At 46.5% G+C, this 18,457-nt stretch overlaps 1 protein-coding gene across 1 annotated transcript in view; it reads left to right on the forward strand.

The window, feature by feature from the left end:
- Positions 1-18,457, forward strand: part of LOC144937554 (neurobeachin-like) — a 525,952-nt gene that overhangs the window by 287,407 nt on the left and 220,088 nt on the right. Inside the window, exon 12 of the mRNA XM_078864832.1 lies at positions 2,718-2,870. Within this exon, the coding sequence (XP_078720958.1) occupies positions 2,718-2,870 (153 nt within the window). The remainder of the gene's footprint in view (positions 1-2,717; positions 2,871-18,457) is intronic.

The following is an 18,457-nucleotide window of genomic DNA, read 5'->3' on the forward strand; positions in this document are numbered from 1 at the left end:
ACACAAAATCACGTGCATGTGTGGACACACTTTCACAAAATGAGCTGTACACTGTAGTTTAATTAAATTCTTCAATTATTCTGTAAATTTGATCAGTTTTCCAATTTATGGCAGAATGTTCAACGAAGATATGTCCAGTTGAAGACGATCACAGCTTCTCAGTGCTTCCTGCACGAAGCCATGCCCCGAACATTGTAATGGACACGATTCCACGCATTGGTGGAAATGTTTCATCTCATGGCAAAAGAAGTGGTCGAATGGCTACGTTTTATGGGAACAATCATGACATGCACATACATTCTGAACGTTCTGAGTTTGTGCTAAAACAGCCATCATTCCGGCAAAAAAGTGGCGGACTAATGGCCAAGATAGCTACATAAATCGGGGCCCCTCATTTATTTCGAGACAGGTATGTGCGGCAAGGAAAATATTTCTCCAGAAGGGGACAAGCAGAAGGAGCAACCTCTTCTACCTCATGGTGATGGGTGCAAGGTTAACAGAGAAGGAAATGTCTGTGCAGCAGAGAATTAAAATAACCTCAGCCCTCTTTCCTACTTTCAATACTGTCAGGAGGTGGTTACAAATGTATATTGTGGTGGCAGCTTTACTGGGTACACTGGGATCCAAAGTAAGAGTAATTTATTGACAACATGGCATAAGCCCACAAAATGCCATGGATTTTGATCCACAAGCCCACAGGCTCAGTGGCACCGCAGCCAAATCCTCTACTGGGCACAACAAATACAACTGATCATTCCATCCACAGTATTGAACCAGCAGTACCGTGCCCAAAATCTGAATCACAATCTTTATTTATGCTGGCGGAATCCGATGAGCTATAAAGCTCATTTCCCACAGAGGTCCAATAGGGTTGGGTCAGAAAGTTACAACAAACAATACACAAAAATGATGGGCGTACAAAGTGTCGGGAAGGTAAGCAAATCACGAATACATTTAAAATAAAACTAAACTTTTTATTTTACTGCTTTTTCAGAGAGACCTGGCGACAGATGATAGCTCAACGAAATAGTGTATCATGTGGAAATGTATAGCAGCCAAATAATCTAAATCATCAAAATGCATTCTAGATTTGAAGCTTTCGTGACTGCAAAGATTCATACTCTTTGTTTTTTTCGGTAAAGTCACGTAGTAAAAAAAAAATGAAAACAACTAAATTAAATCACGACGTTTCGGGCGCAACACAGGCGTCCTTCTTCAGGTTGTGACAACATAGCGAAAGCACAACCGCTTAAATAGTCACGGCAGCATAACAAAAGGCTGCTTAATCTTAGCTTTCTTATCTACTTCCGCTCCCTGCATTACAAAGCTTCAGTTTGAACTCCATGCGTTGCCTCCCAATGCCCCCCCCCCCCCGTGCCTCACAACGTTGCCTCCCAGTCCACAGCCCGCCCACACACTCACCATGGCCCCTCCCCTCCCTCCATCCCCCACGACAATATAATTCCTCGTCACAGCCATCTCTTAGACACACTTAAGCGGTTGTGCTTTCGCTACGTTGTCCCCACCTGAAGAAGGACGCCTGTGTTGCGCCCGAAACGTCGTGATTTAATTTAGTTGTTTTCATTTATTTCATTGAAAAAAATTACCTACGTGACTTTACCGAAAAAACCATCGAAATGCATGTTTGTAAATGTGGAGGGAAACGCTGGAGGGCCCGGAGAAAAACTCCACGCGAAGATGGAGAGAATATGTAAACTCCAAATATATATATGTCTTGCTTTCCCCTGTCATACCAGTATTGATGCCTGCCAACGTAATATATATTATGGATGCATGCTAGGGCACGCATTGCCCAGTGGTTGCGGCGTTAACATCTGAGTACTGCGAGCTGCTTGTGCTTCATTGTTATTAGTGCCGTTAGTTTTATCGAAGTCAGAGGTCAAGGGAAGGTTTCTCCTTGCTCAAACAGGCACAGGAGCTTTGCGCGATTCAGTCGGTGACTCTGAGCCAGTATAATTGTGTCTTGTGTAAATTTAATGGCAGTGAATCTTGCACAAAACAAAGTCATAAAACACTTCACTGCAGTTCACTGTAGCACTGTATTAATGGCAGTGATTCTTGCACAAAACTTTCATAAAACACCTCACTTCATGTCACTGCAGCACTGTATATAACTGACCTTGAATTTGTTCAAATTCACTGCTCTGATACGTTTTTCAGTCGCTGGGGTTCAAATAAATTGGAAATCGATACAATGTGGAAAATCACCGAGAAATGTCTATTTTACCATAATGTAGAAGCATAAATTAGACTAAACACTGGATTGCTATGCGGCAAACACAGCATGCAGGACGTACACAAAGTACGCCAATTGGCGTGGATGTGAGGTCTATTGAAGTGACTTCATAAATAATTCTGCCGTAATATCCTCAACACAGGGTGAAGATCTCTGACACACGGTGAGATTATGCTGGGCAGCGTGGAACTTCCACACAAAATGTTATTCTTCCCATGACAAGAATAATTTTGCGCAATCACAATGAGAAAACAGTACAACAGCGACAAAAAAACCACGGTTTTGAACAGTGTTATGAAAATGATGTTCGTTGCCGCGCACACCGGAAACAAGTGGCGTCCGGGGTCTCTCGTAGGTCAACTCGGCCTTAAACGAGTTCCCAGCCCGGTCATCGCGTGCTGCCGAACCTGCGCCCAGCTGATGTTCTGTGACCCCCCTACGCCTCCCGTGCGACGCACAGTCCTCAAGGGCCCACGTGTCGCGTGCCGTGCTCGAGCACTTCCTGTCGTTCGCCAAGTACCTGGACGCGCTGCCCCACGGCGCCCCCATGCTCAAGCAGCTGTGCGACCACGTGCTCTTCAACCCCGCCATCTGGATACACACGCCGGCTAAGGTAGGGCTGACCCCCAACACAGTACTCCCCCCCCCACCCCCCCGTGAACTTCGCCCGTTACTACCTCCACCCTCGTTGAGGACCCCCCCGGGTCTATGAACGTGGCTGACGTCCAAATATCCCAATGCGGGACCCTCCTTTGCGCTTGGCGTGAAAATGTCACCCGTACCGTGTTCGACCACTTGCACTGCTCTCCTCATGTAATTTTGCCACCCCCATCGTCTCTTGTCTCAAGCGCTTATCGCAACAACCTTGCTCAATTCAGGAAACGTGTTAACGCTTCCCTCCGATAATTTCAATGTAGTTCTGTTTGTTGCTGGCCGTTTGGCGTTTTACCTTTCAGCCTGTGCTCGGCAACCGTGTGGGCTATCGCACCCGCACTTGAGCCGAATGGAAGGCGTCACATGCTCATATGCATGCAACTAAGGTGCATACGTGGCTTAGGCAATTTGGGAGGACATAATGATAATTATGAACTGTAGCAGGGACCAGTATCGCACTTCTTGGCTTCTGCAAAATTGCTCCTAAATGTAATTGAGCCTTAAATGGATGTTGGGCTGAGTCGATCCCTGACCGAGATGTGTGCTCAAAAAGTTGTTCTTGCGAGTCCCGTGTACTAACCACAGTGCCAGCCTTTTGCTCGTCAGAGCGCGGAGAGACCCTTTGAGGATTGTGGCCCAGCGCTCTAACCGTCAGGCTACCGTTCCCCACTCACAGTATCACGTGTGCACGCTCAAATGTGAGCGAATTTCACTCCGCTAATGGCGTAGCTCGCAGGTGCTTTTCTGCCGCCGTAATTGGAACAAGGCCCAGTACCTCCGTCCGAAATGGGCCCTCTTGTGTCACTGCCCTCGGCGGCCAGATGCGGGCTTGAAGCCAGAGTTGCACGTGATACGATGCAAGCCACACGAGGTCCGCTGGGGGAGGGCTGGCTAAGCGACTCGCGCGGCGGAAGAACGATTGTTACATAAAGCTTCATCGACCGTAAACGCTGTCTGCCGAGATGTACTGTAGAACTTCACAACCGCTTGATGCAGCCCATTAAACACGTGCGACGCAGCAGTGGGTAGTAGCCGCTTAAGGGTCCCCCGCACTTGACGGATGTCTCCTCTGCCGTGGAGAATTCTGTCAATGGACTGTGTTGATTGCTGCCAATATAAACGTGTCTGTGTGTATGTGTGTGGGGGAATGGTAGTGCAACAGTTAGCATGCTTGGCACCCCGAGTTTGATTCCCGCGCATGCCCAACACCAGTGACGAATATCTGAATCAGTCCTGGGCCTCCCCTAGGTAGACTCAGCCTCAAATGAGTACCTGGTGCAGTGTGTAAACATCGTCACTGGGGACACAAAGGCGACCGGGCGTGATGCTGACCACCCACCCTCTCGTGTGCCATGCCGGCCTTTATATGTGCTCGCCAACAGCACTTGCCCCAACAGTCTGTTAAGACAATAGGGAGGTTCTTTGTCCTTTGTGTTTGTTACAGGGAGTGGTCGTGGTGTGACGGTTAGCATGTTGCGCTACGAACCTGGCGACTTGTGCTCGACTTCCACTTATGGACGGCACCGGTGACGATTATCTGACAATTATCTGAACTGGTCCTGGGCCTCCCCAAGGTCGACTCGGCGTCAAATGAGTACCTGGTGCGGCGTATAAACATCGCCACTGGGGAGACAAAGGCGAACGGGCATGGTGCTGGTCACCCACCCCACTCAGAGTATCGTGCCGGCCTTCATAGGTGCTCGCTAACAGTACTTGCAACCTGCATAGGGCGATCTGTGCCTTTTTGTGTTTGTGAGAGTGGCGGCACAGCGGTTAGAGCACTGCGCTATGACCCCACTGACCCAGGTTCAAAGCGTGGCTGTGAACAACAGTGACAGGGGTGTCTGAATTTGTCCTGTACTCCAGGACGTCAAACCTACCATGAAATGACTGCCAACATCCAACAAAATAATGTTAAACTTCAACCACCGGCCCAGGGTGACCGACAGATATGAGCGCAGGTTCACGCTTTCTTCAACGTGGAGATACGTCGACTTTATTACTTTATCAACAAAATCCTCATTGAGTCTTAAGACTCCCTGTATTTTAGGATGGAGGAAGTCACAGTGTTTCTGAAAAAGCCTACACACACAGGGTCGTGGCGGTATTTTAACGAAGGATTTAAATGTAAGCGCTCTAACCCCAAAAAAACTGTATTATACATTGAACTATGTTGGGGGGTGGGGTGGGGGGAGGGGGGTTACACTCGTGAGTTGGCTTAGAATGGTGATAGTCAGCAGCTGCACTCTTTTGTGCCATACTGGCCACAACAGTTGCTCGCCAACATCACGACCATGCGTACATCGTACAGAAATGCGGGCTCGCTTAGTTTTGTGTTTGTGTGGCGCGTAATGTGCGGTCGGTGAATGGCGCCTTGAATTCACTCGCCCAGTCCCAGGGCTTCCTCCTCCGGCACTTCTGAACGCAGCAAGCACAGAGCACGTGGCCAGTCGGGCATGAGCAGGAGCAGCGGAGGGGGACCCCCAACAAGCTCCGTGATCGGATGGTGACACCATTTGCCATTGATTTGTGGCGATGGGAATTGATTGTGAGTCAAGAGAAGCGAAGCGCAGTGTGATGGCCACTAAACCACTGTTCCCAGCAGCACTCGCACATGCACACATTCACACACAACCAGGCACACTCACATATACACACACAACCAGGCACACACACGAACACAACCAAGCACACTCACACATACACACACAACCAGGCACACACACGAACACAACCAGGCACACTCACACATTCACACACAACCAGGCACACTCACACATTCACACACAACCAGGCACACTCACACATTCACACACAACCAGGCACACTCACACATTCACACATAACCAGGCACACGCACGAACACAACCAGGCACACGCACGAACACAACCAGGCACACGCACACACACGCACACACAACCAGGCACACTCACACACACACAACCACACACACACGCACACATATAACTAGGCACACACACACTCACAACCAGGCACCCTCACACATACACACACAACCAGGGACACACACGCACACAACCAGGAACACGTGCATACATACATACATACGTGTAACGTCACACAGTTTACCTTCGTGGCTTGGTTTGACTGTTGGTGTAAGCTGTTATCGTAAACAGCTAAGACCGAGTCCCCTCCACGGTGCCAGGGCTCGCACTGCGTTCTGTTGTCTTGCCACCAGTTATTTCGGTAAAGTCACGTAGGTATAAAATAACATAAATCACAACGTTTCGATCGCAACACAAGCGGAAAAAATATCATCCAGCAGTGGAACTGCTGAAGCAGCGAACCAACCATTGATTGAGAGTGATGAGACGGGTGAGTGAGAGTGAGGAGACGGCTGAGTGCGAGTGAGGCAGAGCCGTGCTCCGTCCACTGCTGCCCTGCTCTCCACTGCTGGCTTGAGGAAGAGCCGCGTTGTCTCCACTGCTGCTGTGAGGTTGCCAGACGTGCTCTCTCCACTGCTGCCCTGAGGGAGAGCCGTGCTCTGTCCACGGCTGCCCTGAGGGAGAGCCACACTATCTCCACTGCTGCCGTGAGGGAGCCAGACGCGCTCTCTCCACTGCTGCCCTGAGGCAGAGCTGTGCTCGGTCCATTGCTGCCCTGAGGGAGAGCCACGCTCTGTCCATTACATTAGTACTGGAGTTGTTTTTGTGCTTAAATCCACTTTTATTATTATCCCTTTTACGTGACTTTACCGAAAGAACCAACAATATTAATCCCTGCAGTCACGAAAGCTTTAAATCGACAGACATCACAATATTAAGCAGAGGAAACCTCGAGACAGTTCAATCCAGCTCGGGACCACGGATACCAATTACCACCGAAGTTTATGCATTTAAATCAAACCTGGCATTCTGGGAATAGAGGGCAGTGCCATAATCATTGTTACATTCATACAAAGACCCCCCGTATAGCCTTCACAGACTGTAGGGGCAAGTGCTGTTCATGAACACCTATGAAGGCCAACACGGCACACGAAGGGGTGGGTGGCCAGCACCATGCCCGTCTGCCTTTGTCTCCCTCGTGGCGATGTTTACACACCCACCAGGTACTCTTTTGAGGCTGAGTCGACCTTGGGCAAGGTCTAAGACCCGTTCAGATAATGGTCACCAGTATTGGCCTTAAGCAAGAATCGAACCCGTGTCGCCCCCACTCATCCACACAAAAATACACGCACGCATACTCATTCTAAAACAAATATCCTATGTTTAGCTGTTTAGGTTTTAGAAGCAAGTCAACAAATAACTACGAAGGCCAGCAAAGCAGAATTATACGATGTTAGTGAGCACCATGCATGAGTTGACCTAGGGGAGATGCTGGACAGGTCAAAAATACGATACTTGCCACCGATATTTGTCCATGGTTGCTAATCAAAGTCAGGCCTTTGGGATTATAGTGCAGCGCACGAACCCGTTAGCTCTCCGCTCTACACACTGGACATTGCACACACGCACATACACACGGCACACACAAGCGCATGCACAGGCTGCGTGTGTGTACACGCGAGCACGTGAACGCACTTGACCAGGGGACGTGGAGAAGGTGCGCCGTTGTTACCTCGGATCACTACTCAGGCTTATGCTCCACGCACGCACGGGGTTGGGTTTGTTTTTGCAGTGATTGATTCAGCTGCACTCACACGCTCAGGGAATATTCACCTTCACCATTTACACGCAGTGCTTGATGATGATTTGGCAAGTGTTTTGCAGTTGAGTCGTTAAATACATCTTGAGAACAAACTTCAGATGTGCTCTCTCCTATTGGCCTATTTCAACGAAGCTCATTTCACAACAGGAAAGTTGGCAGCCTCGGCATATCATAACTCTGGGAATCAATAAAAGGAGTAACACTTTGTCAAAATCAGACTTGCCGTGCTGTCATCTGCTGGTACCGCACAGACCCCTACAGATGAGCGCATTATGTATAAGACCTCAGAGCAATTAATCAACTCTAATATCTAATGCCTAGATTGCAGGCACGTGTCAACCTACAATCTACAGTTGTGCACAGCACAATTCTACCACTCGTGCTGCAGGGAGTTTGGTGGCATTTCTTTGGCGACTTTTGACTTTCTACAAAGTGGTACTCATTTTAATGACCCCCCAAAGAGAAATGATAGGCTGAGTATCCCCAACTGGGATTTGAACTTTCTCTCTCTCTCTTCCCAATGCGAGCCAAGTGCTGCCACCTGCGTGACGCGAGGACAGATATTGTGCACAATTAATATTTGACCACAAAACTCGGAACATCCCTCTGAAATTTCAGATCAGGTTTCGGGGTTGTTAAGGAGATAAACACTCGTGTGTTCAAATTGCATTTAGCACTTTATCATATCTTGAAAAAAATAATGTATTCTCTTTCATTATATCTTTGTGGCAGTGACTAATGACATTCCTTAACAATAAATACAAATTACTGGCACTGAAAGGACCTTTTTAACTTGAATTATTGTTTATCATCAAAGTCAACGATAATTTAAACGCAATGCCCCCGAGCACTTTCAATGTATCACTTTGAGGAATAATTGCGTGCAGATGCTTTTGCATTTTGTAAACTACGTCCACCCACCACAGGTGTTAAATACCTGTCATGCCGCTGGCAAGCAACGCTTGTCAGACGGATTAACATCCCGTATTGAGACGGCAAATTAACATGCATATAATTCAATTAATTAACAACATTGATCATACGACTGCCGTGAAGACTGATAAACAAGAGCTTACCGAGTGACTGGGTTGTCACTGAATATTACCCTCGTTGGAGGAGCAATCTAAATGTTTTTAAAGTTGCTAATAAAAAGGCCAGACCTACTATGCACCCAATCACTGCGAGGAATGCAAATTTGAATGCGGCAAGAAATTGACGCGAAGAAACAGGTGGCTCAGCGGTAGAGTGGAGCAGCTCTCGCATCCGTACGGTTTTCCCATGGATAGCCTCACCCCCGCCATAGGAATAAGGAATTTCAACAGCAAGCTCAGGGCTGTATGCATGTATGTTGAACTTCGTTCGCACCGTACGTAGCCAACCGCGCTAATCGAAGGTGCGGGGGGAAGGACAACAAACGAAACACGCAAAGCAGTTGTAAAGAAATTAGGTTTCAATCTAGATTTTAAAGTGCATAGATTCACTGGTTTCCTAATACCCAGAGGAAGAGCGTTCCAGACGGCCGCAGAGGTGCCCTTGAAAACGCACGATGCAGTGACCGTCTTTGTTCTATGGCTACCCAAAAGCCACTGCTGCAAGGATGACCGGAGTTCGCGTAATATGTATTGGAGTGGCACTCAGAAGTCGGTAAACAAAAGGAAAATCAAGAGGCAGATGGTCGCGTGTCAACTGCACAAGAGCGATCAGAACTGGCAGAAGGAAGGAAGCGACGGTGAGGTATCGTGGCATTGTCAGCGTTGACTGTGGTGACCCTTTGATCTTGACACAGAAAGAGTTCTTGTTAAACTGCCCCGATATTCTGTAATGAGTTATTTGATATAAAGGGAAATTCCCTTGTGTGCGGTCACACACGTGAAGTATGCAGTGGCTGTCGCGCTGTTGACAACGCCATAGCCAACAATGGCACGGCTCTTGGGTTTTGACATTACTTTGAATAATGGAGGTAGGCACGCTTGCCAAAGGGCACGACTTAAAGAGCATTTAAAGGTGATTGTTAAGCTGCATGACTTTCACAGTTACATACAAGTTAATGCGGACAAAATCCGCGTGAGCATTTGCCCTTCCCGCACCTTCTCCAGCCACCGAGTGTTTGAGGTTCGATAGTTTATATATCGACTTTATATGTACACGTGTAAGCTCTTAGCCCTGCTCGAATGATAACATTGAGAGACGCTTGCAAAATCACAATCGGTCCACAACACCTCCCCTTCACATCCCCCTGATCACCATCCCAGGGGGCCTCGGTGAACATTCCCCACACTGACATGGCCCGTGCCACTCTCTCCGGACGGTAAAACAAACTGTTGACTCCACTCTCATTGGTACTGCGACGATTTTATTGAGTTCTGAATTAGTGATCGGCCGTGTCGAAGCCCTGAACAGGATGTGAAACTTGGAGCTGTTCGTTTTGTGCGGGCGATGTCGTGACGACAGCACCACACAGGACATCTGTGAAAAGAAGAGCTTTATAGCTCATCGGATTCCTCCAGGATAAATATTCTGATTCTGGATGTAAATGGTGGCTATCGATGAGTTCGGTAGCAGACACTGCAGTGGCCTTCGTTAAATTGAATTTTGCAAACAATTGTCCGTATCTAGAGCGGCATTGTGGGTTGGATACGGCTATTAGACGGATCCTAATGCATAGCAACGTGAAATTGCCTAACTAAATTGCGTCATGCACATAGGAGTGCAATTAGACAACACTGGCTATAATTCCAATTATTCGGATTGAAGTAGTGCAACATGATTGTATCTTGGTTTGCAGGGACATTTCATTAAAACATATTGAAAGCAAAGGAAATCACAGAAATTGCTTTGATAAATAAATGCAGGTAATTAGGCAATTTCATACGTCCATCGACCCAATTATTGTTCCCAGTGACAGAACCATTTGCTAATTTTGTTTTCACAAACGATATGCGCTTATTTTTACGTCACTTTGTGGAAGGCTGCAGAATTTGCATTACTAAAGTTTAACGCTGGCCGGTGCGTTATTAGGAAGCCACTGGAGCTACGCATTTCCCAAGCTAGATGGAAAACGAATTTCTTTGGAACTGCTTTTATGTTTAATTTATTGCCCTTGACCCACTCGATTGGTTATGTATGGTGCGAAATAAGTTCAACATACATACGGTCACAAACCGCCTCTCATGGAAAACCTCATCAGGTAATTACTTTGGGTAGCGGTGTGAATGTGAACCCCCTTTATACTGAACCGACTCATGTAGAGTTTCCTTCGTGGAGTATTGTTCAGTCTGCAAATGTGGACCAGATCATTGGGGGGGTGGTGGCGGGGGGAGGGCTTCATGATATTGGTTCATATGACATGGCAGCTTTTAACAGCTGATGTTGAATGTCCATGCCAATTGCTCTGGGACTGAAATGCTGTGCTTGAAATCAGGTTTAAAGATTTGTTTTATGACGAGGTGTAGCACAGTGATTAGTGGACTGCACTTTGAACCCAAAAATCTGAGTTTGATCCCCAGCCATGGCTAACACCAGCGGTGACTCTAAACTCGTTCTGGGTGTGCCCCCTTTCACCAGCTTGCACTTACCAGCATGGTGAAGTATGGTCAATCAAGCTCCATAACGGACGTGGTTTGAGGAAGCTTTCATCCATGAGTGGGTTGACAAAGTGCTGTCAATTATTATTATTATTATTATCATTTTTTGCACGGCAAAGTTAGTAAATTAGTATGTCAGGTGCGGTGGGCTGAATGTGGATACTCTCAACCTCTTTCAAGACGTCTGCCCTGAATGGAAGAGTAGACCAACTTACCTTATAGAGGGGTCCATCCGAGCTCCCTCAGCAGTGGCATGAGCAACAAATTGCAGAGCTGCACCTTCATTCGGTGGCAGAGAACATTGTCTCCATAGGACAACAACAACAACTGTTTACTTCCAAGAGACCGGTACTCACTGCCTAAAATACAGTGGAGTGATGGGCTCAGTCGATCCCTGAAAAAAATCTGAACTCGCAACCTCCCTGAATGTAAGTCGAGCAGTCTTCACCGCCGCGTTTTCTGTTGTCCTTCCCCCGCAACTCCGATAAGCGCAGTTGGCTACGTACGGTGCGAAAGAAGTTCAACATACATAAACTTGCCACCGTTGTGACCTTTATTTTGACCTGCGACTTTGTACGTGCCACATGTATGCATGTTGAACTTCTTTCGCACCGTACGTAGCCAAACGTGCGTATCAGAGGTACGGGGGAAGGACAACAAACTAACACAAAAAAGCGGTTCGAAAGAAACGAGTTTTAATTTAGATGGAAAAGTGCATCACTGCAGTGGCTTCCTAATATCAGAAGGAAGAGCGTTCCAGACGGCCGCAGAAGCGCATCTGGAAGTGCGCGATGCAGTGACCGTCTTTGTCCGATGGCCAGCCAAAAGCCGCTGCTGCGAGGATGACCGGAGTTCGCCTGATGGTTTATGCTCCTTGACGAGATTAGCAAGGTATTGTGGTTCATTTGCGGCAAGCACTTTGTGCGTGTAATGAGTGCGACCTTACAATGTATTCGTTCGGCAACCGGAAGCCGACGCTGCTCGGCGAGCACTGAACGGACACAGGTCGGATCTTGCAGTGCCCGTCACGGCACGTGCCGAAGGATTTTGTAACAACTCTGCAGCTTGCTAATGTGGTTTTTTTGTGTGGAAGACGTCCAGTCGGGTATTGAGTTGCAATATTCGAGCCTCGTCGATGTTACACCACACGGCTACTATCTTGGCCATGTCACGACTCAGCAGTGGTCGAACGCGTGTGTCGTTAGAGCCCTGACGTGAAGATTGCAGGACACTGGCCTCCCCAATGGTTGTGCCCACACGGTGTGGCGTCAACGTCACACCGCTGCTCAACAGGGATGAAAACAAGGTCCATTGTTAGTTGTGGAGACATCGGCACATTTTTTTTTCTGAAAGTATATGCATACATTTTTTTGCATTCTACCGACGTTCATTAAACGGATCGTTTGTAAAGCGTGAGCGGAGGAGGAGGTGGATGCGTGCGATGTCTGGATGTACGTGGTTTCATCTGCCGTGCTTCTCCCCCCCCCCCCCTCTGTCACCGTTGTCGCGTGCGTAATTGCACCAAGCATGGCTCTGGGAGTACACGAGGCAGCAGCTGTAATTGCGGTAAATAACCCGGGGCACACCGGTAATTAAAAAGTAATAGAGCCGCAAATGTCCCCTCTTCTGAGTTTGTTTATCGAAAAGGATTAGATTTTTTTCATGAGGTTATAAGAGTTGATCGTTTAATTGTTTAATTCCTTGAAGCCCATCCACCTGTGCTAATCACTTGTTGATGTAATTGCACCATTTCCAGTGCATGTTGTCTTGCTTACCCGGGTGTTTGTATTGTGCTGCCTCCATCGCCATACACGTGATTACCGTGCCGTGCCTATTACTGGATGGTATAGGGCTACATTTTCTGTCTCGATGAGCTGTATTTGTTTTGGTGTTTTTTTTCCTTCCAGATTGACGGAGGTCGATAAAATGAATACTACTTTTTGAAACGTCAACGGTGGTTGTCCTGTGGGTAGACTAGCCTGGCAAAAGTTTTGCCGATGACAGCACTTGCCACTGAGTGGTAGATGGTGGCTATAAAACAGCTCCTTGAAGCTCCTCGACTTATTCGCAATCCCCCGTCAACGCCTGCTCTTTTTAACAAAGAGGTTGGCCTCGTGGACACAGGTGTGATCGCATAGCTATCGGGTGGCCCCATTGTCATTGTGGAGATTACTTAGCGGCTGCTTAGTATTCTGAGCCACATGCAGCTGCGGCGCTAGCCAGCACAGACGATTTATTAAGTCGAGGGTAGACTGGCCAAAGAGTTGGCAGTGTGCTGTCTGAATAGATAACTTTAATGCCACTGTACTGTGGGCACAATCTACAATTTAGTGATTACGAAACCAAGTGGGCTTGTTGGTGACCTGTCACCAGAAGGGATAATTGCCAGCGATCTAGAACAATGATGGAGTGGCAGTCGACGGTGGAAATGTGATCATGAGGACATTTTACCGCGGAGTTTCACGATGGAACAATCCTGTATTCGGATGCTAGGTGTTGCATCGCAGGATTGTGAGTGTTGGAGATGATTTAGGGAGGCTTTCATCCAGCAGTGGATTGACCATGGCAGATGATGATGATAACGACGATGAATATTAGTGCATCAACATGGATTACATTGTGGTATAAAACTGGGGATAACAACGGGAACTCCACGAGGCTGGGTGTGCCTCCAGCACAGCAGGTACAGATATCCAAAAGGCTTTATTATAATCAATTCGCAAGCCGGATTGAAGGTGAAACTATAACAGAGAGTGCTGTGTGACTTTGGAAAAGTTTGAATCTCTCGGATTGGAGGTGCGAGCCACGAAACCATAGCAGTATCACTGTGGGAGTATTTCTTTATATTTAAGGGTTTTTGTTTTGTTTATAACGGTTACTGAGCACAGTCCCTTGAGGCTCAACAAAAGTAGCAGCCAGTAACAAACAGCACCGTCGAAGTTGTAATTGATAGGAGTTAGTACATGCCTCGATTCGAGGAAGGTTACAAGCTTATTGAATTCGAGTCGGTTTGTGTGAGGTTGGAAAGACAAAAATTGAGGGAATTGTAAAAGGGAAGCTGCGAAGAGAGGAGAGAGAGAGAAATGATCTGTCATGCGGTGAAGAAGCTGCTCGCAGCGCAGATGAGCGCAGTCGGTCAAGCGTGGAAACTGCATCCTGGAAAACAGCAATGCAGAAGCACACAAAGAGATGACAGATCGAGAGGTAAGGAGAGGTTTTGGTGAATTAGCCAACATAGAATGATCGATCAATCAGACAGACTCCTTCCTCCGGGTTCAATTCTCTCCCTCAGAGCCAGATGTGTACCAGGAGGTCGATCCCAAATGTGGTGGCATTAGGACTGATGGAGATTAGAGAGGCACAGCATTTTAGGCCTGTAAATATCCATCGATTCACAAAGTAAAATGGATTCTTACGCTCGTGATACATGCATCGAATCACGTGCACCAAAAATTAATAGTGATGAGTTATTTTTGATAAGGTGCCATTTACACTTAATGCAGACATGATTCCTTGCAAAAGGTTTCAGTTTGGTGTTTTAACATCTTAACACATGTTTTATTGCCAGAAGGGGTAAACCTATTATTATAAGGGAATCGATTGTTTGAGATTTACGCACATTAAATGTAAACACTTTGCTCACTAATTTTCTATTTGCTCCAATGGAGTGAACGAAACTGTACAAACCTAGACAAAAATAAAATAAAAACACAGACAATAACAGTTAGACAAAGGAGGATAGATTTCAAAATCTGACAGATGCTGAATCATTATGAGGTGGGGGGCTCGGTGGGTAGTGGTTAAGTGTTTCATGTGTAACAAATAGAAGCCCGACCAGTTTGACACAATGATGTATGTATGTATGTTGAACTTCTTTTGCACCGTACGTAGCCAGCCATGCTCGACAGAAGTGCGGGGGTACGATAAAAATGTCAGTTTGAAAAGCGTGAGTGCAGGAAAACCTTGCCCAACGCGGTTTTATTGAGCACGCGGCTCTGACACGGAGTACCTCATGAGGTCTTTTGCGAAACATGGGGGTGATTTGTCGGCTGTATGCAGGTTTTGACTCTGCTCAGGTGCTAATCTCTTCATACAAAAATAATCCTGCCACAGTGCAACACTCGTGAACACAATACCCACGGTGAGAGTGGGATTGAGATTTTGCCTAAGGAAACACTGGGCAGTGAATTCATTTGCTTCCAGTCCCTCAGGATTTTTTTTTACGTTTTCCATGTCATTGATTAATACGTCTAGAGAAAGTGACGCGTTGTATTGCCTCAAGTGTTTGGCAGATACCATGTAAAGTTAGAATATCTTCCGTTAAAGCAAACATAAATCGTCCCATTATCTCCGCATATTGGTTGTGACAGACATTTTATGAGACGCACTTACGATTTAATAACACGTAGAACATAAATGCCAAGTTTTTCGCTCGTAATAAGTTTTAATATTCACGTATCATTTCCTTATAAAGGTGAATGTTAATTAACTTTACATTAAAAGGTCAGATTGGAAAACATCGGGTTATCCTCTTCTGTTATCAAAGAATCTCAAAAGGTACTCAGGCCAGGCCCTTGCATAACATCTCCTGCAATTTGGAGCACCTTGTAGTCCTGCCATTGTTGGTCGGGGGGATAATTTTGGAAAGGAATCAGATTGTCTTTGAATCAGATATTCTTAGTGTTGTGGATTATTGATCACTCAAGGTTACTGTTGACCGCCTAGCCAAGGTAATCTGATTACTTGAATCATTATTGTCTTCATATCATATTTAGAAGCACCGGACTCAAGAAGAACCGGAATTATACTACCGTCACATTCATTGGCATTACTTACATGGCTTCAGCTCCTGCTTATATTCTCATTTTGTTTTCAGAATGTTTTTTTTGGGAAATTAAAGTAACACTGAATAGCAATCTCTATACAAATGGTCACTCCAAGTGTGAATTCTGTCCAAACACATTTTTTTTTATAATGGAATGCTGCTTTGGCGTAACGGTTAGCATGTTGGACTTTTAATTTAGAGCTCACCATTACAATCTCCTGGCACAGCAATTTAAACAATGGGCAAGTTAATGAATCCCCCCCCCCCGCATTTGTCCACCCAGAAGTTTAAAAATGGGGGGGGGGGGGCACCGCAGTTCGTCGATCAGCAGGTGACATGATGGAGTAAAGTGTTGATAACTCTCACTTCATCCAATACATTTGGCTACCATGGAAGAGAAGGCCAAAATACCCTCGAGGGTGGGCAGTGGTTCTTAACCTGGGGCGCACGCAACCCTTGGGGTTCGAGATGCCCTTTCTGGGGGTGAGAGACATGGCCAGATTTTTTTAGAAGGTAAGTCATCGAAACACAAATTTCAGCACGGGCATGTAAGTGCAACTACTTTGTTTCATCAAACCCCTACGTATGTTTTAACATTATAAAACATTTAAGGCGGCACTAATAGTTAAGGACCACCGCTCTCGGAGGTTCTCCAGTGGACTTTTCTAGTCCAGGCCCTTCTCCCAGCGGTGGCAAGAGCCAGCAATGTTGGGGGCTGCGTCTCTACCTCATACAACGGCACTGACCTCGCCACCTCCGATTAGCACGGTTGGCTATGTACGATGTGAAAGAAGTTCAACATACATCGCACCACACGCCAGCTTTCCTTTATTTAACCTCAGATTTTATGACACTATCAAGATAAAGGTGATTTAAAATCCTCCCCATGTAGATGTCCTAGTAATTGCTTGTAATGCACTCTGTTGCAGGGAAGTTGATTTTTTAAATCTTTTCATATATTTTTTTGCAAGGAAACGTGTAGTTTGTGATTTTTCCCACTTGAAATGCATTTAAATAATGCATACAATCTAAAAGGCATGGGATGGAATATTTCAATTGCTAATTTAACATTAATGATTGCCCCCTTTGAGAATAGTCGCTGTCTAATGGGGAGTAATCATAAAATTAACATGATTAACAAAAGGTCAGCGAGTCATCGGGCTCTTACTGCTGAGAGCTGCACATGTCCCCATGCGTGCACCCTTTCACCTGAGTGTGGAATAATGAATTCCAGTGGCCACGAATGCAGTTAAATTCACTGAGCTTTAAATATAGAACTAGCGACCGTCTGCCATGGAGTAAGTAATAAGGCCAACAACACCTCAGGTCATCTCTGTTCTGTAGTCGTTGCCGTCATTGCAATGTGGTGGTGTAAGCCTTTGATTATTGGCCGTACTCATCAGTGGCAAGTGGTCTCTGAATCTGTCCAGTTATTGCCCTAGGTCAGGGGTCGGCAACCTACGGCTCCGGAGCCGCATGCGGCTCTTTACGGGCTGCTTCTTGACGATATGTACGTATGTACAGTATGTACTCAGATGCATTGCGGCTCTTGAAATACTGAATTTTGTACCGAATTGGAAAGAAATGGCTCTTCTTGTTATTTTGGTTGCCAACCCCTGCCCTAGGTCGACCCAGCCTTCAATGGGGTTGCGCATAAACAATGGCCATGGGGGTGACTAAAAGCTAGGCCATTCCCACGGTTCCTAGCCTGGAATTGTGACTCGATTCTTAAAATAGAATACGATTCCTCGTGCGATTGTGGGAATGGTGGACTCGTGGAATCATGGAGTAGCTGTGCCGTGTGGAGCCTGGCGTGATGTTTGGGCAAGGAGGGAGAGGGCCCATGGAGCAGCGCCGATTCAATTGAGTGATGGTTGAACTGGATGATCTCTAGGCTAGCTCTCAGAATTCCTACTCATTTCATTAAAGATGCAGGAATCGCCATTGAAAACAATGGCGATTCTACGAAGCCATTCCGAGCCTTTCAAAGAATCCCATTTATTTGGAATTGATCGACATGCTGTATGAAATGGGAACGCACAGGCATAATGATACCTGGTTGAGTCATCCAGAGTTGAACTGTATTTAGATCTGATTCTAGTTTGAATTGCCCAGCACTAGTGCTGACCACACAATCACATCGGGTGAAAAACTAACCTTATTAGGTGCTTGCCAACAGCCCTTGCCCATTGATCTTTAACATGGGAGTACAAATCCTTTGTTGTGCATGAAGTGAAGTGAGATGGGCGTTAATAGATGTTGCACTTCTCTAACATTCCAGCAATATCGATCTAATTTCTGGCCACGTATTGCACCAAATACGTTTTTCGATATCAACCTGATCTGGGATTCCCCTAGGTCAACCCAGCCTATATTTGTCCGGTATGACCGCAGCATGTGGTGAAAAAGACAGCCAGGCATGGTGCTGACCACATTGACCCCTCATGTGCTGAGCTTGCCCTAATAGG

The sequence above is a fragment of the Lampetra fluviatilis genome, chromosome 19, assembly GCF_964198595.1.
Source record: "Lampetra fluviatilis chromosome 19, kcLamFluv1.1, whole genome shotgun sequence".
In the NCBI taxonomy this organism is placed as follows: domain Eukaryota; kingdom Metazoa; phylum Chordata; class Hyperoartia; order Petromyzontiformes; family Petromyzontidae; genus Lampetra; species Lampetra fluviatilis.